The following is a 22,560-nucleotide window of genomic DNA, read 5'->3' on the forward strand; positions in this document are numbered from 1 at the left end:
AGAAAATGAGTGCACTGCAGACTGAGAATATGGTTTCCCCTTTCATTCATCATTTAAAAAAAAGCAGAGATTACTACATCTCTTTATATTGTAGATATCATTTTAATATTGCCCCACAACCACCACCCACCCAAGGCAAAATTACTGCTTCAATAAAGAATGGATGAGAAACGGCAGCAAGTTCCACAGGTTCTACTGCCAATGCTTCGAGGGATCAGGGAGGGAAGTCCGCACAGTTGGCATTAAGTGGGTCAGATGGAAAGCGCAATGACAAATGTACATTACAAACCCATATGCATTTTTTTCAGTTACACTAATTAGCTTTGCTTGCAACCACCACACATAAAAGATAACTTTATAATTTTGCTCTGACAATGCATACACAATTATTTGCAAATTACACATACGATCAAGCATACGGATGCCACACACGTTTCGTACCCTGCGGCAACTGATTATCCTGTTGCCTAGTTACCTTAAGGTATTTCAAGCCAAGCTAAAAAAAAAAACAAATGCAGGAAAACTAGCCCTAAAGAAATCTATTTAACAAGAGGACGTGACAGATTTATTACAGCTGTGTTTGAGAGTAACAAAACAACTGCGGGTGATTCCTTAGTGACGGATGTAATTCATATAGACTGTGTAAGGGGCACAAGGCATTGCCCAGGCAACTGAATACACTAGAAGATCCTGACAAGCAAAGAGTGTGTCTTGGATTCTTCTGATTTAAAACCAGTCCTGACATTTGCACATTGTTAAAGCAGTTACTAACCAAAAGTAATCTGTTGTGGAAGTCATACATCAATAAAGAACACATCGACAAAAAAAAAATGAATATACTCAGGTACTCAGATACATTTATTATGGACATTATACATTTCACTGAGATCAGTAATATTTAATGGCAAGTTTTTCACCCTTCCTCGAATTTACAAGGAAACCACATCATCTGAAGGGACCTTTTAAGCCTGTGAATCTGTGAGGGTGGTCTGGATAGGAAACGGGCCAATTGACTTGGAACCTCAGAGCCATATGGCTTTCCATGAGCTGTCATCAACTGGAGACATTGCAGTGCGACATCACCAGGGTTACAGCATTCAACTACTGCTGATGGATTGGAGAGCAGAAGCTGGAAGCGGCTGTACAACAGAGAAGTCACAGGGTCTTCGGTTTTCAGTGTAGCCATAAAGTTTCCTCAGGGCCACGCGGGCCGCCTCCTCTTCTGCAGCCAGAATAGTCTCTCCAGGAGCCTCAGCAAGGAGCTTCTTATCACTGAGGACAAACAGACTGTCACTCAGTTCCATAATTGTCAAACAAAACCATAGAACACACACCTGCATCACACAAAAACAACATGAGAAGCATCAAGCGTTTTACCATGTGACTTAACGAAACAAATCAAAACCTAAGGGCAATACTGTATTCCTGGTCAGGAACATCTTCAAAAGGTGTAAAGACGGGTCTACCTGTATAACCCTACAAAGTAGACTGGGAGCACAGTCGCGGCACCAGACGATCTGGTGAGGCGAGGTTCTGGGAGGGCCACGTTCCTCTTGGACAGCTCGTCCACCAGCAGGCCCATGGGGTTCACCACAGGCCAGACCTCAAACAGGTCCTTCCCGATCATCTGGGTGACAAGGAAATCCTGACGGGAGACAACAGAGCACAGGACGCTTCATCCTCTTCACAACCAAATTAAACAGAGGTTCACGATAGTTGAATCATAAAGCAGACAAGTGTGTGTGTTGAAAGTTCTACAGAACTTCTTACCCGTAGGAAGAGTCCTGCTCTCTCAGGTCCACTGCTCTCAAGGAGTGCCCCAATCACAGCCAGGAATGTACTATGCAGGACTTTGTCAGGGACAGGGAATTTAGCGCTCATTGTTAGGTCCTCGATGGCGAGGTTTCGCGCTACATGGCACACTATGTTATCACTTGTCAGGTGCCCAACAATCGCAGCCACTCCTTCACTGGGAAGACTAGGAAAGCAGGCCCTGTACCAATCAGACAGGAAGCTCTTGGTGAACTCCTGGCCCTGTGTGTGCAGATTAACATTGTCCCCCAGGACCAGAGTGGCTATCTCGGAGTCCACGCCAAGTGCCTGCCTCCTCTCCTGCTCCGTCTGAATGTAACATGGGTTGACAAAGGCTGTCTTAAGGAGCTCCAGGGAAAAGGACTCTTGAAGGCGGCTACTGAATGCTTGGACCTCTGCATGGTAGTCCCAATTAGGTTTTTGAGAGCTGTAAGGCAAACCAGAAAAATTATGGATAATATACAAATGTCATCATGGTGACGATGTCCTACGTGCAAAGAATCAGTATAGCCCTGTTTCTTACACAAATTTTTAGTCACTAGATTTGTCACCCACACAGTAGTAAATAGTTGCATTGGGACACACCCTGTTTGGTAGCTACCCAAGGAATTATAAGTGTTTTAGGGCTGTCCAAAGAGAAGTAAAATTGATGGTTATTGAGGTAGAGGGGGAAACGAAGCTCACGTATTGAAACAGTTCAAGCCGGTCTCCAATAGACGGTCGCGTCTTTATGAGATTAGGCACTTCGTTAGATAGTAGATAGATGTTTACTCACATGGAATTTAACTAAACATTTCGAATTCGGCATCGTATTTGTACAAACGCAAAAAGCAAACCATAAACACAAAACGGCCTTGACTTGATCCCTATCATGTTACACGCTATCAAGCCAGCATTACCTTACCGTGGCTTAGGCGGTGGAGGCCCTTCAATCTTCAACTTTCTTTGCATTATAAGCGTATATGCTTTCATCCATCGCTTCTTCTCTCTGGTCTGTGTAAGGAGAACATTCCTAGAAACATGTTGATAATGAATTCCAAGTGTTAGCACACTTCGATTTAAAATGCACACTGACGCCATGACAGTTCCTTGACAGTGTGTAACTAAAAACACTCTCCGGATTCGGAAACCGTTAGCGTTGAATTAGTTCCAATTTGAAAAAATCTAATGATGGTTTCAACCATTAGGCTGGACAGATTATATTAAAAAATAATATCTGAATAAAATGTGGCTATGACTGCTTGCCATAGTTTTAAATACATTTAAAGAGCAGGCTTTATTTTATGTCTTTTTTTTCTCTGGCTCTTATCAGTTCAATCAACCTGACTACAGAACGTGCTCTGAGCCTTCTCATTCAAAACCCAAACAAGCCCCACTTCTACTTGGCATACAGTCTTCACCAGTGAGCAGGACAAAAGAGCCAGAAGATGATCATATATATTTCATTTTTTTGTAATTAGTAGGCCTATCAATTCGATGTAGCATTTAAGTTGTTGCGCCCCCTAGCTCCAGGGGAAAGTTATCTTGAAGTCCTTGCTACTCCTAAGGACAAGGCTGTCTAATTCATCAGTTATCTTTACATGTATATACTTTTTCATGTCGGACACATTTAATCAGGAGAGCTTCCCCTTGTAATCACACTCCAATCACGAAAACCTTCCTGGTTAGAACTCTGACCTCCACCTATTGGTTTCCTATGTAGGGGCACGCGTGTCTCTATATCACATTTAATAAAATTTTCAAGTGGGACGTAATTTAAATCAAGAAAATCTACTTATTTAAATCAAATATGAAAAGCAAACTAAAACTCTGATCATAAATCCAGACTAAATTCCGTCCGAAATTGCGATGTTCTTAATACTTCCTCGTAACGCAGATGTACTGTAATCCCAATTGACACCGTGAAGGAGCGTATGTTACTTTATATACCGGTTTAGAATTTTCAGTTTCGTCATCAAATGCGATTACAGTAGTAAAGTAAAACACACCATTAGGGGCAATGGAAGTGCAAGCTTCACTCACGCCAAGAGGCACAGCGGTTGGATTCAATTAATTTGCTACGGCCTCGCGTAAGCGCTCCAACTCAGCTAGCGTTCTTTGACTGTTTTACCAACGTGGGTGCATTTTTATTGTCTAACCTACAACCATTGAGTAAAGGAGTCATTTAAATACATGCCATAACCTTCTCTGTTCTTCATTTATAATGGCCGGCTAGTCATCCAGTTAATTGTCAAATTAACTGCCATATGACATCAAACTAATCCATTACCACAATTGTATGATTGATCTCGTTCCAATCAGAGACAAATCCGATTATAAACCAGATGTATATAAACCGATTGGCTGACAGACGTGGTATACGAGACCGTATGCCGGGGGTATAACATTACATTTTACTACTTTAATTGCTTTGGTAACCAGCTAATAAAAGCTATAAGGCATCTCAGGTTTTGTGATGTAAGGCCAATATACCACAGCTAAGTGCCGTGTCCAGGCACTGTCAATATACCAGCTCTTAGGCATGGTATATAGGCGAAATACCAATCCCTTGTGCCTTATTCCATACTTATAAAGTAGGCTATATGGTTCAAATGCTGACCGGCTGAAAGTTGTGGTATTTGAGCCCGTATATCACGCAACAACACTGCAGATGACCACAAAGCACTTCAGAGGAAAAACAATGTGGAAACATTATTGAAATATTATTCTCACAGCTTCATTTACAAACAAAAAATGATTTTTCTTTCCTGTTTATATTCCACCTCATGGCACTTTGTGTATGATCACAGCTGTAATTTTTTACAAATGTTCATATGGATATATTGCACACATGTAACATGGACATTATCGTACGCATGGTTTTACACACAGGTTTGTGCTTATGCATGACTGATAAGAGGCACCTGTTCCAACTTTCAAATAGACATGGCTTGACTTTACATTGGACTAATATTATACATAGTACATTAAAACCAGTAACAAATGTTCTAACTCAAATATCAGGATTAGCTGTTTTGCAATTTATTCAAATACAATTCTGTGACTTTCAGCCGGTGCTTCATGACAAAAACTACAACAAATTTGAAAACATTGTGCTCTAGCCAGCAGGTTCTTTACAAAAACAGGTATGAACTAATGGAAAACAAGACAAAAAAAGACAAAAACATACCTATGAGTCAAATGCTGTAAGTCACAGTTACTGTACATCTTGCAGTAATGGTTAAAATAAACACATTGGTTTTGTCAGTCTCCATTATCTTAACCAGTACTCCACAATATTTTCAAACCTACTTCACTCAATGTGATGTTTCCACCATGTTTTTTGTTTTCCTCATTAGGCATATTATCTTTTTGAATCATCTCTGGAGCAATGATTACCACAAATTTAAATAATATGTAGCTGCTTTTAGCAATGCTAGTATTTACACACTGCTATAGCTAGGAATGTGCTTGCCAAAGTGTAGTTTGGACCCCAAAGCCAGATGTTAAGTAACATTCCAATGTGGGTAAAGCCAGATAGCTACTTCATTTAGTACAATGTACTAGGCTGGGGGGGCTATCAGGAAAGTCAGGCTTGGAAAAAAAAAAAAAAGAGGTCAGAGGCTAATTTATTCTGAATTAAATTATCTTTGGTCTCTCTGTCCCCTAAAAGTTATTGGAAGGAGATGTAGGACATGACCCATGTTTAGAGTTTGTTTAATGAACACATTACATGTTTTTCCTCAAATTCCCCCCTGGTTGAGGACCAGGTCAGTCAGTTCAAAGTGAATTGCATTTAACTTCTGGCTTCCAGCAGACTCCAGTATTTTGGCAGACTATTTAACACCCTTCGTAGCATTGCTTAAAGCAGCTAAGTAACAAATATATTTACATGCGTTGCTTCTTTGAGGTAATAGGATGTTCATAAAAACATAAACATAAGAAAACCCAAAACAACATTATATAACATTGTAAAAAAGTAAAATGTACAAGTAGATGTATACAATACAATTAACCAAAAACAAACATCCCTTTGCCCAAAAGGTCTTGATGTGCCCACATCAAGGATGTCCAGTGTTGGGACTGAGTGCAGAGTACATTATGCTAACATTTGACACATAGGGGAGTAGGAAGGCTTTGTTCCCTACTCTCTGGCAGTGCTTCCGAGGCCCAAAAGGTTCTAGCGGCGGAACCACACCCAGCTGTTAATAAGCCAGAAGGCTACGGTTAAGGAGTACATGATCACCTCACGCTTGGCCCTCTCCTTGTTCTCCTCTTCTATGAGCTGAAGTCGGCGGTTCAGCTTGATGATCTAACAGAGCACACACCAATAAGAAATGTAATTACCACTAACCAAGACAAACAGGGCAGTGCGCAAGCATTTGGACAGAGACATACTGACACTCCAGCACATTGTATTTGAAATGACAGGAAAGCGTCAGGAAGCTTAGCAGTTTAGGAGTCCGTCGCCTCCGCACACAATACAATACACAGACAAATGTATTAAGAGCAGACCTGACGTCGAAGTGTCGCTGCATCTACGACAGCCATGTCATCAGGAGCCATGGATACATCTAGAGTACTGTCTAGAGTGGCCAGGGCAAACCTTGAGTAAAGAGAAACAGACCACACACATCCTGGTTAATTCTCTCTGTCATCACAGATCATGAATACATGGTTCTTAACTTTAAGGGGTAGCTCTGGATTTTGGACATGAAGCCAAGGAAGAATTGGCCCATAAAACTACCCCTAACGTTCTCTATACAGGATGCAGAAACAAAAAAATTTAAATACCAAATAAAAACGTATCCACAAGTTCATCAATCTTTGAGGAAGTTTAGCAAAATCTCTCTTTAATGCTCACTGACCATGGAATCACAATCATGAATTAACAATCTCCCAGTTTAAAATGGATTGCATGTTTTCATGTCTGTAGTTCTATCTTTGTACTGTACCAGTCTATTACAGTTTGTATTAATTCATGCTTCATGTTGACCCAGGAAACAGTAGCTGCATGACGGTAAGCCATTTTTTTTTTAAGTGATTCATTTTAAAATATCTAATGAAAATGTAACAATATAAATTATACTATGTAAAACGTAAGAGGCACATATTACAAAAAAACTGCATACAGAATTAAATGGTTACAACACACAGTATTCCTACTAAGATCAATATATCCCAAACCTCTCATTTCTGTTTCCTAAAACCACAAACAAACTTTCCTGGTTATTGGGAAAACAGGATTAGAGGATTATTATTTTACTCAAAACAACAATTTACCATTGTCAATGTATTGCTATAAAAATGAACAATATTGACTGATAATAGTAAAATATACGCATTACATATTACCCAACTAGGTTAATACAAAATACAGAAAACACCAAGGGTCTTTGTTAGGCCAATGTATGGATCCTACTAGTGACCAGTAGGAGTGATGTTACAATTCCTTTGATTTAAACCCCCCCCCAAAAATGTGGGGGTTTTCTATGGTGCTGGCAAAATGCTGATCCGGGTGCAGCATCAGAATGTCCCAAAAGCATTCAGTCGGTTTCAATCCGTCCCATTGTTCACCCCTAGGAACATCGGCCAGTTCAAAAAGTCTTACTGAAGCTCCTGCTAAATGGCATCTATTAAAGTAAATTAGCTTTGGTCGCCAACTGGTCCAGTCTAGAATTACTATGGGACCACGCCCCCTGGCACACCCATTTACTCTGGTGTTTCCTATATTTTGCCTATAAGTAAAGCCTATATAATGAAAAGAAGAGGAGGAAGAAAAGAAGGAAGAGACAAGGAGTGAATGTGTGCCAGGTAGAGTTACCTGGATTCATGCAGGGGGTTAGAGGTCGAAGCAGACCCCCCTCGCAGAGATGGCTTGCTGAAGAGGGCAGAGACAGAAAAAAGGAAAGGAAAAACGAGAGACACAGCAGGTCTCAAAATACAGCCTCGCACACACATGCAATCCCAAAGTCTCTCACCACTCTCACTTCATTGATCCATTATCTCACGAAAACGGACTAATCGCTAGCTTCTCAGCGCAGGGATAACACTAGAGCATGAACAGCACTGATTCAAAAACTCTAATAACTGCTCTACACAATACTCTCCTTTCAACAAACACTAATGGAGGCCACAGCTTGATTACAGCAGATCAGGCAAAGTAAATAATGATTGGCGATGACAAATATACATCATGCTCACAATATTAATAGGGTTACAGGGACAGAAATTGTCAGGTGTTGTATAGCATGAAGATGGCCTTAATGTCTCCGCCCAAGCTGGAACAGATGCTATCATGGAATGGATTCATAGACGAGACTGCTCTCCAACTTTATGACCTTGGCAAGGCGAGCAGAGTGGGAGAGGTCAGCCTAGAGATGACCCTAAGGTTGTGGGTCATGGCGGGGTCACCTGCGATGGTTCTCGTCCAGAACCTCCAGGACCTGCTGATAGGCCCGGCGGGTGGTTGACTGGATGAAAGATAGAACGCCGCTAGCGCTGTAGAGGTTCTGTCCGTCCTCGGCCATGGTGAGGGGGGGGCAGGAGAGGACGGGGGCTGGGGGGGGTGGGTTCACACTGACCCCAGCAACGTAAGTGGCCAAGCCAGAGAAAAGAGCAGAGAAAGAGAGGGGGGGGGATTGGAAAGAGAGTGAAGTAAAGGGAGAGGAGAGAGCAGCCACACTTTACTCACTGCACTGAGATAGACACAATGATGGGGTGACATCAAACAAATCATACCTGTGAAATACACCTTACACTCCACCATGAAAGATGTGGCAACAAATGCATGGAAAGGAATCAAAGGTTCATCTCTCACAAAGATGCTCTGAATTAGAGTAGCAGCAATAGGACCTCACATAGTGAAATAAGGTTTGAACAAAGTCAAAATCTATGTTCTGTTCACTCTAAGGTGCTCCTACCTGGTGGGGCATGCACGTTATTAGGAAGTTAAAGGCGAAGAAAATCAAACGTACGTTCTACTACCGCGCTCAGGACAGAGGTGAGCTGGACTGGAGATCCAGACACCAGTACTACCAATACACAACATCACCAGTAAACCACAGACATTAACTACAGCCAGATCATCATCTCCACAATGATAGTAAGCGATATACAGCGAGGCAGGCAGATGGAGGAAAAGCACTGGACAAAAAGAAGCAGGCCTATGAAAGAGGACGTGTGTGAGGTGGTGGGTTGAACATGACTCCTGGAGTGTGGACCACAGCTGATAGGCTACTCACGTTGAATCATTTCTGGCCATCTGGCTGTTCTGACGGACAGTGGCGTTCTCGCTGGCTGAACGCTCCCGCCGCAACCGAGTTTGCGAACGCACCTAGGAGGAGTTCGAACAGAAATGCTGGCATAAGTCTGAAAAACACTTTCCAGATTTCCCTGGATTTTTAAGGCTAACTGAGGTATGATAGTAATTCTATTTATATATCTTTTACACATAAAAAAAAAACACTACACATCCAGCCCAAAATGGGAGGTGAACAAATCCAGAATCCAGGATCCATATTTAATGTAAACTTGTACAACTTGTGTCCAAGCTTCAGCTAAAGGGTCTAGTAGTCTCTGGCTACTGGAATGACTGGGGTTTGACACCGGTTACAATTCTCTCAGGCCCCAGCACCTTACCTCCTCAATGGGCTGAGCTGGGGCTGCACTGCGCTCCATCTCCATGAAGTCCAGTGGGCGCTCATTGAGGGTAAGGACACGGGGAGGGGTCTTCAAGGACAGGCTCTCTAGGGGGGTGGACTGGATGAGATCCAGGTCCCTGGGTCTAGAAAACTGAGAGTCCTCACTGTCTCCTGAGAAAAACAGTTCAGGAGGTTGACACCAAAGGCCACTACAGGGTTACAGGGTAATCAACGCTACAGAGGCGTCATCAACACAAAAACAAAGATTGAGCTACCTGACATGACGATCCGCTCTGGGACCTGCATCATGATGTTGTGAAAGTCATGTGAGCCTGCTTCAGGATTGTCCTGACTGTAGGGTCCCATTTTGAGCATCTCTGGAATCCGCATGCGCTGGCTGATGCCCTCCGTGTACTCCAACTCGTAGTGGATGCGGTTCATCTCCGCCATCTCTGCCGTGGGAGACGGGAACGCTGCGCCGTTCATTAGACTGGAAAACATAACCCATCAAAAAGTATTTAAAGTCTAAATGTGGAAATGGTTACATTTCACCAAAGTGTACCGGAAAAAAGGTACGGATTTCTTTAAAGTTTATATTTGTCATTTTCCAAGGATAGAGTGACAAGAGTCACACCTCCTTAAAACTTAAGGACAAGACTGCAATTTTACTATTTCTAGGCATTACGAGTTAATGCCTTGTTCACACCTACAACTTTTACGCATGCATCTGGGTATGCACGCAACTGAAGTTCGAATTTCTACCGGCACGTGCAACAAAATACAGAAAATGGATGGCTAGAAATCCCGCAAAAAAAATCCCGCATTTGCTGGAAATAACCCCATATTTTTTAACTTATAGAAATACTAATATAAAAAGATGAAAGGAGGCGATAAACCCAATGCACAGGAGTCTCGCAACACATGCGTACCTTGCGGACCGCTCAAAGCCACGCACCTTACATATTTGGTAGAAATTAGGCTAGATGTCCACCAGTGCGTGATATTGACAGCGGCAGAAAATATGAATTGTAATTGCAGCAGATCGCAAATGTAAATTGGCATTGCGGAACTAGGGTCTCTGGTCGTTTGCAATACCGCATGCGTTTAATATTTTGAGGTAATACAGTGGGGAATTCATAAAAACAGAAACAGACTACAGCTAGCGAGCTGGAAAATAGTTTCACAAAAGAGCTGGCAAAATACATTGATTCATAAACTAAATCACCCTCTCTTGCCTAGGCAAACACACTAGAATGTGAAGATGTACAACGTAATTCAAGGACTGAGGGTGTAAGATAGGGGATGTCTAATTTGTGTTTTCAGACTAGGGTTGGTTGTGTTGATACACGGGAGGCCCCCCTACCGGTAAAAGTGGCATTTAGTCGTTATAGCACCAACCAAGAGGTGATTCAACAGAACAGGAACCTACCCATTTATCTCCTTTATATCTATCCGGTCTGGAATTTAAAAAAAGTAATTGCACCAACATAAATGAGTTCTCTGGCAAATCCAGAAGGCGAAAACAAGTCTCAAACCGTCGTCCAAATTGAAAATGTTGACATTATCCTACACTAGAGTCCGACTTGGCTCCGACTTCAAGATCACTACTGCCATCATTTGACCTCGTTTTACACCAGTTCCGTGTTGTTCTGAACACGACATTCTTAGCTGACGTTGGATTTAAATGGAATGCGAGCTCGTGATACTATCAAGCGGCGATAAGGATCAAGGGAAAATATTCATCGTCTACATATATCCACTTACACTACGTTTAAACCCATACAGCCGAAATATACCTTGGTTGGCTGCATAACAACTAGAATATCGGTCTTTCTCGAGTCGACTTCCTAAGTTAGCGAGCATTTGATTAAGTCTGGAAACGTAAAACAAAATATTGCCCACTTTAAATATCCTTATCCCGTTCATGAATGCAGTTACAGACAGGATTATTCAGCGAATGGCAAGCTAGTTAGCTACCGTACTCAATGGGGCCTGATCACATACCCTTTGAAATGTTGTTAGCTAACATTAGCTACTCTTAAAACGCAATTTTAAGCTGACCGGTAAGCTTACCCTTTGGTTTGTTCGTCTCTCAGCAATTAAATATAACGTCAAAAAATGATACAGCTAATCCAGCGAACGACTGATGCATTTACAGAGGATGAAACATCCTTTATGACAAACGTACGCCTGAAAGAAACAACTATGCCGCCGCCTACGAAATCGGTCCACAGTTCAAATGGCAAAGTGACGTTTTCACGTGCGCAGGCACGAGTGGTCTACATGGTAATACCCTACCATGACTGATGTTTGAAATATAATTTTTTAATATTAAACATATATATTTCCTTGTGCAAGATTTTTAATTCATATGATAAATTGCATTCCAACGACATGGCAACGACAGACCGGGTAGCAAAGAAAGCCTCGCGGTGTTGTACTTGAGGTTAGATGTTGAAGTAACTTTTGTTTTTGGATGTATTGGAGTTGTATGTTGACTGTGACATGAATATGTATATTTCCCAACATCTGGGAGGGAGCTATACTCCAGTGAGTATACTCTAAAAAGTTATTTCAGGACTATCGCTATTCTGCGAAATCAGGTTTAGTCGAACTGACTGAGGAAATATGTCTTGCATATTCCACTCGTGCACGTGCGCATGAAAAAGCCTGGAAATATTGTCTATGTTGGAGAGGATTAAAATCACCGTACATCATACAAAAACCTTACACTTTACAAAAAATCCTATAGGTTTTACACATTTCCCCATGGAAAATACTGTAATCTATAGTCTAATTGAAACGTTACAGTATAACCCATTCCCTGAAGGGGGCGAGATATAACACCTGAACACATGTGCCATGCCAGGTAAAACCTTGAGACAGGTAAGCCATGACATTAACAGAATGAAACTGAGGACTGAAAATGCCAACTGTTCTGTAATCGCATAGAGTGGTCTAACTCAACCCAGTCTGTTGATGCATGACCCTGCCATTGTTGGAAATCACCAGTTCATGCCGGTCCAACCGGGTTGGGCTGTAATACTTTAACAAAAGGAAGATTGTTAAGAGGTCCAAGTAATGTATGTGCTGGCTGTCTATACAGACCACACTCGCCTTTTGATATGCACCCACACAGCGCTTCTCAACCCCTGAAGAATGTGTATGTCCTGTAACGTGCCCATCAGAGCACCCTAAAACAATAGTCACGGGGTCCTCCACGGAGCTATTGCCCTGAGACATTACTGGGATTGGTGGTAGAGTGCGTTCAAGCATGTGGAAATCACCCAGCTCTCGTCACATCCATAACAGCCCTAGGGGAACAACGGCCAAGCATGGATGCTATCAACTCCCAATAGGGAGAAGCAATTGCAATAATGGACAATGGCCCAGGCCTGAAAGCAGGCTAAGCAAAATTCATCCACACTCTGGATGTACCCGTGATTCCTTCATGTGTCCAGTTTGAGCCCCAGAAGCAGGATGCACTTAGGCAGACAGATTTTCTTGGATCACTTGAACCCAGTGAATGAACAATAGACATTTGTATTTAAGTGTGTAATGCCTTTAATTCCCCTGATGTTTTGTGAAAAATAGAATGTACAAATTGTTCAAATACCTTAACAGAAACTAATTGATTGCATGAGCATTCACCCCATTTAGTCAATATTTGGTAGAAGCACCTTTGGTAGCCACAAGTCTATCTGCACATTGGTACAGCGACTTTTAACAATTCTTCTTGGAAAAACTGCTCAAGCTCCATCAAGTTGAATTGGGGTAAGTGTTAAATAGCAATTTTCAACTCTTTCCAGATTCTCAATTGGATTATGTCTTTGCCTAGGCCACTCAAGAACATTACCTTCACCCCAGATTAATCTTCACTCCAGTCTGACTTCCTGAGCACTGGATAGAATTTTCTTCAAGGACCTCTCGGTATTTCATCCTACAACCCTAATCAGTCTGCTCTGTGTGTTCTGCAACCCCACAGCCTATTGTTGCCACCATGCTTCATGATAGAGATGCTCTACTCAGAATATGTTGTGTGATGCTAGGCAAAAAGCTCTATTTTTGTCCATCAGACCATATAGCCTTCTTTCACTAGGTCTCGCATGCCTCTTGGCAAACTCTAGCCAAGATTTGATATCTTTCTTTTTGCCACTCTCCCACAAACTCCATTTTTGTGAAGCCCCCTGGGCTAGTGTTCTTGGCACAGCGTGTCCCAGCTCAACCATGGAAGTTAGTAACTCCTAGAGTTACCATAGATCTCTTGCTGGCGTCCCCGTCTAGCTGACCTTCTCACTGGATACGCCCTGTCCAGATTCACAGTTGTTCCACATTCCCTTGATTTTATAGTGATTGACTGTACTGTTGCACCATGGGATATTCAATGCCTTGGAAATGCTTTTATATCTTACACCTGATTGGTGTTTATGAAGAACGTTAATCCAGATTTGCTTTGAATGTTACTTTGTGTTCATGATACTCTTTGTTAGGTATTGTAAAAGCAGTTTAAAACAGTTTAAAACAGTTTAACCTGAAATTATGTGAAGCACGTTAATTGCACATGTGGATTCAACTGATTAAAATACAATTGGTTGCACAACAGCTAATTCAGGTTTGTCATAGCAAAGGGAGTAATTCTAACAATAATTTTATTTTCTGTTTCATAATAGTCACTATTAATGAACAATTTGCAGCTTTTATTTTTATTTTGAAATGTTTTATGTTGATCAGTGGTAAAACCTTATCAAATCTGTTTTTGGTTTTCGTCATGTTGTAGTAAAATAGAATGTGAAAAAGTCCAATGGATGTGAATAGTTTTGAGTGGCACCGTAATTGCTCACCAAAGTCCACATTTGGAAAATGTTTAATAACTCAATGTCCTAAGAACAACACTTGAGGTCACTGCATCCAACTCATCACTGGAGGTTACTGCATCCAACTCAGCACTGGAGGTCACTGCATCTAACTCAACACTGGAGGTCACTTCATCCAACTCAACACTGGAGGTCACTGCATCCAACTCAACACAGGAGGTCACTGCATCCAACTCAACACTTTCGTATTGAAATGTCAGTGGAAAACCCTTAATAAATTCACTCAATGTCTCAAACCTTTTGTCATTGACCCCTAAGTGTTCCACAATACTGATGTAGTTCTGATCTAACACGAGTAATGCACCTATTCAAGGACTTGATGATTAGTTGACAAGTTAAATTAGATGTACTAGTTCTGGATAGATTATATACATTTATCGGCTGGGCCTCTGCAAAGAAGTTTGTGAACAACTGGTTTTAGTGTACAGAGCAAGCCAAAGTGGAGTCAAAAACTACAGGTTAATGGTATATTGTAAGTATGTGATCTAGTAAGATTGTGAATAGTTTGATAAATAAGCTATTAATCATGCATTACATTTGAATTATTACAGTTTCCACAGATAACAAAACACAATTTCACATTTCTTTTATATTTTTTAAAGAGCAGGGACGACCACTACACATAATCTGATCAATACAATTTAAGCCTACGGCCAAAGGTGTTGAGCGTTAGATGTCCATCTCATTAGTAATGGTAGGGACCCTCTAGTGGTGGTGGGTGATACGCCGGCACTCTAGGTGAATGGAACCCATACGGCGAATTGGGACGTCGGCTGTGGAGAGACTGGAAGACCCTCTTCAGTCTCTCCACATACGGTAGTCAACTAGTTAGAGGAAGCGTTGTACTCTTGTTTTGAGGGGTGCTCAGTCAGAAACAGTATGCACAGCATTTTTTTGACGGGACTGTAAGAGGCATTTGCTGTCACCACTTCACTCTTTACTTGGTCTTCACAGTATTAATGAAAATGTTTTTGGACATTTTAATTTGGTTTACTTTAACACTTGGCACCACGCGCGTCGCATTATCTCTGGAGTTAAAACCTGGCATGTGAGTATATTTGGGAGTTGCACGAATGTTTGTTTAATAAATTGACTCATGTTCTAAACTTCGTTTTCAATAAATAAATTACTGTGTTAGTCAAATCCTTATACATGTCAGAGTTGCATGATTTGCCACGATTCTAGCACAAAAGCAATTTTAAACTATACTAGTTAAAGATTTTGAAAAGATACGTGTACATTATTTTTGACTTAATCTTCTTCACTGGATGTTTTTAATTTCAATTACATTACTTTAGATAAAATAAGGATTCTGAATGATAAGTTATATCGTGTTATCAGTATGATGCACTTTGTCCGATTGATAGACTAACGTTTTCAGGGTATTGTGTCCTCTAGGCGTCGCCCTCAATACACTCCAACGAATAAATACAAGATGTTCATTTGTATGACTATTATAATACTGTAAAGATGTTAATATAGGGTGCAATTTTGCACGCTAGCATACGAGACTTCCGTAAAGAATGTGGACGCATTTTTATGACTTTTGGAGCATAACTCTTCCCATACCTAATTAACCTGACCGGCTGTAAATGGAACCCATATGGAGTGTGTAGATGCAGAGATGTACGGTACCTTTGGGCTATGGCATGTTTTATATCCGTGTTGCCTCTGACAAATACATAATACATTTAAGATGGTTAACAGATATTAAAGTATTCTGCTGCTGAATCCCTTATTATTATTATTCTTAATTGGCAGACAGAAATATACTCTACGCACGCACACACAAACGCATACACATACATATGACATGCTTTCGCTTACTTTAAAAACAGGTATTGCCTGGAAAATGTCATTGGTTATTTATTGGGGCTGTTTGGAACACTGTCCAGGGACTTCATGCAAGGTAACAGACCAAATCCCAGAGAACTAACGCAGATGCATGGGTTTTACTTTACCCTGTGAATTGCACAGCGTCACACGCCACACAGGAGCGCGTCATTAGCTAAAAAATGAAATACTTCTAAATATTGCCAATTGCCAGATTTATCTAACAGCTAAACCATCGTACCCAGTGCCGCTAATAGGCATAAAGGAACATTATGTAACTGTGTCTGTTGGGAACATGGAAGGAGTGTATCCACTTCCTCTGTGGTTAGTGGCTGTGTTTCCAACAGCATCTGGGCTCGCGTGGCCCCCGGTGACACACACACACACACATGTCCGTCTGAGCACCTGTCAACATGCCAGAGGTCTGAAGCTGTTGGGAGGCTCACGATGAGGTTCAGTAACTCTAGTGTCAGATGGGGGAGAGTGAACCTCGTCCCATTAGCCTCTGCTCTGACCCTCTTCGGTCCTGTGCACTCAGTCACAGATTTTATTTGACTTGAGCGACAGCAGAGCCCCTCCCATCCACAATAACGCTGTGAATCAATGACAAAATGAAACAACGTGGCATGACAAGGCAGAGGTTCCCAGAGCACTGCGCGCACGATTGTGTGCACTCAGTTCTCCCGTCGGAATTTAACCCATGTCAGTGTCTCCGCAGGCCCAACGTTTGTGCGGACTCGGAGATGGCCATGCTGGGTGCGCGCCAGCCTTGTGTTCAGGCCTTCACCCGCATGGTCAAGGTCTGGAAGCAGGGCTGCACCGGTCATCGCTGGTGTGTCGGCTACGAGAGGAGGACCGGTTACTACACAGCCTACAGACAGGTGTACAGTATGGATGTGCACAGCGTGTACAGGTGCTGCCCAGGGTGGATACAGAAGGGCGAGGAAAAGGGCTGTCTGCATCGTGAGTTCCAAGACAGACAGCGAATACTGCTTCTGTATTAGCACATACAGTACCGTTCAGAAGTCGCTTGAAAATGTCCTTGTTTTTTTTTTTTTTTTAAATATAAGCTAAATCCTTGTCCATTTCAAATAAAATTGATCAGAAATACGATGTGGACATTGTTATTCTCTGCCTTTGAGGCAGAGTTGCAGGGAAAAAAGCCTTATCTCAGACTGGCCCCCAAAAAATTAAAGATTAAAATGGTCTAAAGAACACGGACACTGGACACGGGAAGAACTCTGCCCAGAAGGCCAGAATCTCGGAGTCGCCTCTTCATTGTCGATGTTGAGACTGGTGTTCCTCACACTAGACAATCTGGACATGTATTTGTTCTCTTGCTCAGTTGTGCACCGGGGCCTCCCACTCCTCTTTCTATCCTGGTTAGAGACAGTTTGTGCTGTTCTGTGAAGGGAGTATTACACTTGGCAATTCTTCGCATGGAATAGCCTTAATTTCTAAGAACAAAAATAGACTGATGAGTTTCAGTGGAAAGTTCTTTCTTTCTTGCCATTTCGAACCCACAAAATCTGATGCTGAAGATAGTGAACTAGTCAAACGATGGACAGTTTTATGGGTTCTCTAAACATCCGTTTTCAGAGTTGCTAGCATAATCGCAAAAGGGCTTTCTAATGATTAATTAGCCTTTTAAATTGATCAACTTGGATTAGCAAACACAGCATACCATTGGAACACAGGAGTGATTGCTGATAATGGGCCTCTGTACACCTATGTAGATATTCCATTGAAAGTTAGCCATTTCCATCTACGATAGTTATTTACAACAATAACAATGTCCACACTGTGTTTCTGATACTTTTGAATGGTAGTGTACTGCACATCGGACTGACGCATGGACAGCCGTCTCCAATGAATTGTTTGCGTGCCCATGATCCGTTTGGGCCTTTGGTCTGTTCTCCTGAAATGGCTGACAGGTTGTGCTCCACAGGGGAATGTGCTGCTTCTACCTGCTTTAATGGGGGCTGGTGTGCTGATAGCGGTGACCAGGTCTGTCAGTGTCCTGCCGGATTCCAGGGAACACGCTGCCAGTATGGTAAGTCAACACAGAATTGGGGGGGGGGGGGGGCTTGTGATCGGGACAAACCCTTTGCCGTGTTTTCAGGGCTGTTTGTTAAAGAGTCTCGACTAGAGAGCTGTTGAGAAACCGGGGGGGGGGGGGGGGGGGGGAGAAAAACAGCGACAAAATGAGAGAACTAGTTATTGAATGGTCCAAGAAAAAGATGTTTGACTTTTCGACTTGTTAACAAGATTGTAAAGGTGTCTCTGTGTACCTACGTCTTTGCATTTTGTCTTATTTTACAGCCCCGCTGTGAGGTTGTCTTTTAATAAATTAGTCTTGCCCTTGGGGCTGTCCTGTGGGTGAGGGTTCTGATGAACTTCTATGGATGCAGTACAGACCTTGTGCATTCAGTTTGAGCCAGAAGAATGAGTCTTTCCTGAGGCTGCAATCTGAAGTGGCCACTCAATAGGGGTTGCTAGGTAATTAGAGGTGGCAGAAGTGCACTCTGGGAGAGAAGTTACTTTGAAGGCTGGTGCCCTGGGCGCTGGAGGGCTAACTCAACCCTTCCTCTTTTCTGTCTACATGGTGTAGCCTAATGAAAGCATGGGCATTTTAAGCTTCTCACAGACTGGACACTGTCAATAAAACCAGGCCTCATGTTAACGTAAATCGTGGTTTTCGGGGATCGCTTTTTGCCTTTTAGAATGAGTACAATTTTGTGGACAAGCGGAATATCATCCTTGAACAGATCTACATTGAGACAATGAATACGGCAAAGAACTGGGATTCTGTCGACATTCACCGGTCCTTCCTTAGCAGTTGTTTGTTTCTTTTCTGGCTAATTAGCGAGCAATAAACATTACATCTTATTTTCCAACTCTGAAACAATGACATTCCTTCCAGCAATTGTGCGAACCCAAATCATATTTGGTTTTGGTGAAGTGTCCCAGTGTAGTAACAAAAGCCCCACTGGTCCAGGATTCTCCCAACCTCCCATGCATTCCTTTCTAACATCTCTTGACCGGCTCCCCTTTCGCACCAACCCCCTGACTCTTGACACTCTGTCATCCGGCTGGCAGGGAAGTTCCACGTAAGACTTCCAACAAGGAGGAACTGAGAACAATTAGTAACACCCCCTTCCCACACCCAAGCACGAACACACACACACACGTATGCTTGCACGAACACACACACACCCAGCATGTGGACGGTTCTGTCAGGCGCTGGCTTTGTTGCTCTTCCTCTGGCTGTGACATTTCACAGGGACACGTCAGCGGTTTGTGTGTGGTTGCTGTCCCAGTTGTTTGGAAAGGGCTACTTGGGTTTTCATGCCGCGGGAAAGGGTGACCAGAGGGAGGGACACATGTCAGGGGACCGGGGCCACAGACACGCCAGGACTCTTTTCCATGAAGGTTTATTGAATCCTGTGATCCGGTCTCCTACTGTGAGCACAGCAACGTTCATTCACCTATTCCTCCTCTCTCCCCAGACACTTTTCCTTCCTTCACCTCTCAGATTCAGACTGCTCTAGTCTTCTGCTAGAAGGATTAAAGAAGGACAGCAGCTCAGGCCAAGCAGCCATGTTCTGCCAGCACTCTTCCTCTGCGTCGAATCAAAGGCATAAAAGTGGTTAAAAATAGCAATTCCCATTCATGCAGACATGGACAAATAGTCAAAGCACCATTCAAACATTGTAACCATGCATATTCTGGATAGAGCACCCCCTGGCGTGTTGATTAGCCGAGCTGAAGCGTTGATAATGCAACTGGCATCATGATGGTCCACGTTCAGATGAGCCATTGCACTCCACTGTTTCACTCTGCCTCTTAGCTTTTTGATTGGTTTTGTGCCCAGTGATTACGACCCAGATCACCAGAGAGGCTCCACATTGCAGAGATCTCTCAAGGCACTCAGAAGCTTTGTGGTGGGTGTCAGGGTCCCTCTCCATCTACGCTGCTGCTGAACACGGCCTCGTCTGTCTGCCTGTTAAACCTATTAAGGACAGGGGGACTGAGGAGGGAAGGGTGCCGTGTTTCTACATTCTCCATGCAGTTATGCCTTATTGGTTCCATTCAGCGTTGCGTTCAGGTTTAGACTTGATGTGAGTGAGGGGGTAGCCAGAATGGGGTGTTTCCGCCTGATAAGGGAAATGTAGACTTGGTGTTGTCTGAGGGATGAGTAAAACCATGCGGATGCATATTGTGTTGTTTTAGTTAATAGAGAGTATACTTATGCCAAACCTGTTAAGTGTGTGATGCCTGATGTAGAACAGAGCTACTCCCTCAACTCTTTAAATAATATTAAAACGGGTAATTGATTCATTGGATCTATATAAAACATTTCCACCAGGTGCTCAATGCATTTGACACAATACCTTACGCACATTAGTCACTGAAGTCCAGAGTTGCTAATACAAACCAGGTGTGGTAGGTGAAAGGGCTGTTTCTTTAGACTTGGGCCTCTGTCCCATACCTGGAGCCATGAGCTCAGTTCTGGTGACTCAAGGAGCTAATCAGAAATACTCTTGGATGGTGGAGGTGGAGAAGAGTGCTGAGTGAAGGGGACCATAATGGCAGAATATCAATCAGACTTTAAGCCTACAAATATCTCATTAGAAATAGTTATAGTTGGTATATAATATAAATATGAACACTTGACCACAGCATGTTGAGATACTAATGAGACCACAATGTCAGAACATGAGAGAGAGAGCATAATTAATGTGAGAGAGAGCGCATAATTAACGTGAGAGAGAAAACATAATAAACAAGAGAGAGAGCATAATTAACGTGAGAGAGAGTAATTAACACGAGAGAGAGAGCATAATTAATGTGAGAGAGAGAGAGTAATTAACACGAGAGAGAGAGCATAATTAATGTGAGAGAGAGTAATTAACACGAGAGAGAGAGCATAATTAATGTGAGAGAGAGAGAGCACATTTAGGATCCAGTTGTGAATGTTGTGTAATAGAAACTGTAAGGAGAACGATAGATATTCTGCCTGTTCTACATGTTTAGAGAGATTGGCATGTGCCTGGCAAGGAGAAAAAGAGAGGGAGATTGAGATATGGACTGATAGATGGAGAGACAGAAAGACAGATGGGCAGACCTCAGACAGGTATTGGAAAGCAAACAGGGCATACTCGAAAGGTTAAGGACAGTTCATTTCTATATTTATTCATCCAGATAAAAAAGAAAAGTCTAGAACAATGATTTTTAGCTCAGTCCAGCATCACTGAATTCAGTGTACACTATACTAATGTAGTCCTTCAGATGGTGATGGTTTGCAGCTTTGATGCTGACTTGTCAAACACACGATAGGACACGGTCCTAATGGCTGTGTTCTCTGTTTCACTTTGTTTAGCCTCAGAAAGGTGTAACAAAGTGAAACAACACGTCGGTTTGCAGGGCATAAAAACTGTGAAAAATGAGAAGAGATGATTAAACTGTTTTGAGCCAGAAACTCCAAGTTCTGCTCATGGCGTTTTTTCATGAGTATACCTTATTGGACAGTGTGTGCGTGAATTAGAGACCACTGCACCTTTTTCTTTCCTTTCCGAAAAAGTCAAAAGGAAGGTTTTGAGTGAGGAACAGAAGGTTATAAATTGAGAGACCACTGCAAATTGAACGCTTCTGTTCCTCCCTCAAATCTTTACTTTTCAACTTTTTCTGAAAGGAAAGAAAAAAGTACAGTGGTCTCTTCATTTTTTTCGGAGCTGTACATGCAGTACCAGTCTATAGTATGGACACACTTACTTATTCAAGGGTATTTCTTTATTTTTCCTACTTTCCACATTGTAAAATAATACTGAAGACATCAAAACTATGAAATAACACATATGGAATCATGTATTCTTCAAGGTATCCACCCTTGTTGCATTCTGTCAACCAGCTTCACGGGTTTGGCACCTGGAATGTATTGAACAACTAGTTCTACCTTGTTAAATGTTGATTTGTGAAATGTGTTTCCTTAATGCATTTCAGCCAATCAGTTGTGCTGTAACAAGGTAGGGTTGGTATACAGAAGACCATCATTATGTCTGCCCTGTTGTAGTCCATATTATGGCAAGTACAGCTCAAATAAACAAAGAGAAATAACAGTCCATCATTGCTTTAAGACATTTAGGTCAGTCAATCTGGAAAATGTCAGGAACTGAAGGTTTCTTCAAGTGTATTCGCAAAACCTATTAAGCACAATGATGAAACTGGGTCTCATGAGGACCGCCAAAAACAGACCCAGATTTACCTCTGCTGCAGAGGATGAGTGGATGATCTGTGCACGTTGTTCCTTTGGAATGTGCACATGGAATTGTCCTCAATGTTCAAAGGTTCTATCATGACGTGTCTTTTAACAGAGATACAAGTCACCGTTAGACTCTCCAGCCATTACCGTAGGCATT

At 42.3% G+C, this 22,560-nt stretch overlaps 3 protein-coding genes across 8 annotated transcripts in view; 1 reads left to right on the top strand and 2 right to left on the bottom strand.

Annotated features, from left to right (window-relative positions):
• Positions 1-829: 829 nt before the first annotated feature.
• On the bottom strand, positions 830-3,141 carry mrpl44 (mitochondrial ribosomal protein L44). Its single transcript, XM_010898687.4, has 4 exons — positions 2,717-3,141; positions 1,771-2,239; positions 1,467-1,645; positions 830-1,272 (listed from the first exon to the last, which is right to left on the bottom strand). The coding sequence occupies exons 1-4, from the start codon at positions 2,890-2,892 to the stop codon at positions 1,098-1,100; spliced, it is 999 nt and encodes a 332-aa protein (XP_010896989.1). The 5' UTR covers positions 2,893-3,141; the 3' UTR covers positions 830-1,097.
• Positions 3,142-4,499: 1,358 nt separating this feature from the next.
• mffa (mitochondrial fission factor a) lies at positions 4,500-11,705 on the bottom strand. Of its 6 annotated transcripts, none has more exons than XM_029122687.2 (8): positions 11,508-11,705; positions 9,710-9,924; positions 9,433-9,605; positions 9,036-9,127; positions 8,206-8,370; positions 7,616-7,672; positions 6,307-6,397; positions 5,972-6,103 (listed from the first exon to the last, which is right to left on the bottom strand). In XM_029122687.2, exons 2-8 carry the CDS (start codon positions 9,918-9,920, stop codon positions 5,972-5,974), a joined length of 921 nt encoding a protein of 306 aa, XP_028978520.1. In that variant the 5' UTR covers positions 9,921-9,924; positions 11,508-11,705. The 6 variants fall into 6 exon arrangements, with proteins under 6 accessions (XP_034150609.1, XP_028978520.1, XP_028978526.1 ...); XM_029122693.2 differs by lacking the exon at positions 11,508-11,705 and adding an exon at positions 10,864-11,073; XM_034294718.1 differs by lacking the exon at positions 11,508-11,705 and having other exon boundaries at positions 4,500-6,103; positions 9,710-9,920.
• A 3,395-nt stretch (positions 11,706-15,100) lies between these two features.
• LOC105026904 (multiple epidermal growth factor-like domains protein 6) overlaps positions 15,101-22,560 on the top strand; it is a 58,102-nt gene continuing 50,642 nt past the window's right edge. Inside the window, exons 1-3 of the mRNA XM_020055396.2 lie at positions 15,101-15,356; positions 16,860-17,104; positions 18,090-18,194. Of these exons, the coding sequence (XP_019910955.2) occupies positions 15,268-15,356; positions 16,860-17,104; positions 18,090-18,194 (439 nt within the window). The 5' untranslated portion in view covers positions 15,101-15,267. The remainder of the gene's footprint in view (positions 15,357-16,859; positions 17,105-18,089; positions 18,195-22,560) is intronic.

Source organism: Esox lucius, chromosome 1, assembly GCF_011004845.1.
Source record: "Esox lucius isolate fEsoLuc1 chromosome 1, fEsoLuc1.pri, whole genome shotgun sequence".
In the NCBI taxonomy this organism is placed as follows: domain Eukaryota; kingdom Metazoa; phylum Chordata; class Actinopteri; order Esociformes; family Esocidae; genus Esox; species Esox lucius.

Excerpts from the sequence above, each read along its gene's own strand:
- mrpl44 (XM_010898687.4), bottom strand. The coding sequence starts at position 2,892 with ATGGCGTCAGTGTGCATTTTAAATCGAAGTGTGCTAACACTTGGAATT. Across the intron at positions 2,240-2,716 it reads CCTCCACCGCCTAAGCCACG|CTCTCAAAAACCTAATTGGG; the intron begins GTAAGGTAATGC and ends TTTGCCTTACAG. Across the intron at positions 1,273-1,466 it reads TACTTTGTAGGGTTATACAG|TGATAAGAAGCTCCTTGCTG; the intron begins GTAGACCCGTCT and ends GTTTGTCCTCAG.
- mffa (XM_034294718.1), bottom strand. The coding sequence starts at position 9,920 with ATGAACGGCGCAGCGTTCCCGTCTCCCACGGCAGAGATGGCGGAGATG. Across the intron at positions 8,371-9,035 it reads ATGGCCAGAAATGATTCAAC|TGTGAACCCACCCCCCCCAG; the intron begins GTGAGTAGCCTA and ends TGCTGGGGTCAG. Across the intron at positions 6,398-7,615 it reads AACCCCCTGCATGAATCCAG|GTTTGCCCTGGCCACTCTAG; the intron begins GTAACTCTACCT and ends TCTTTACTCAAG.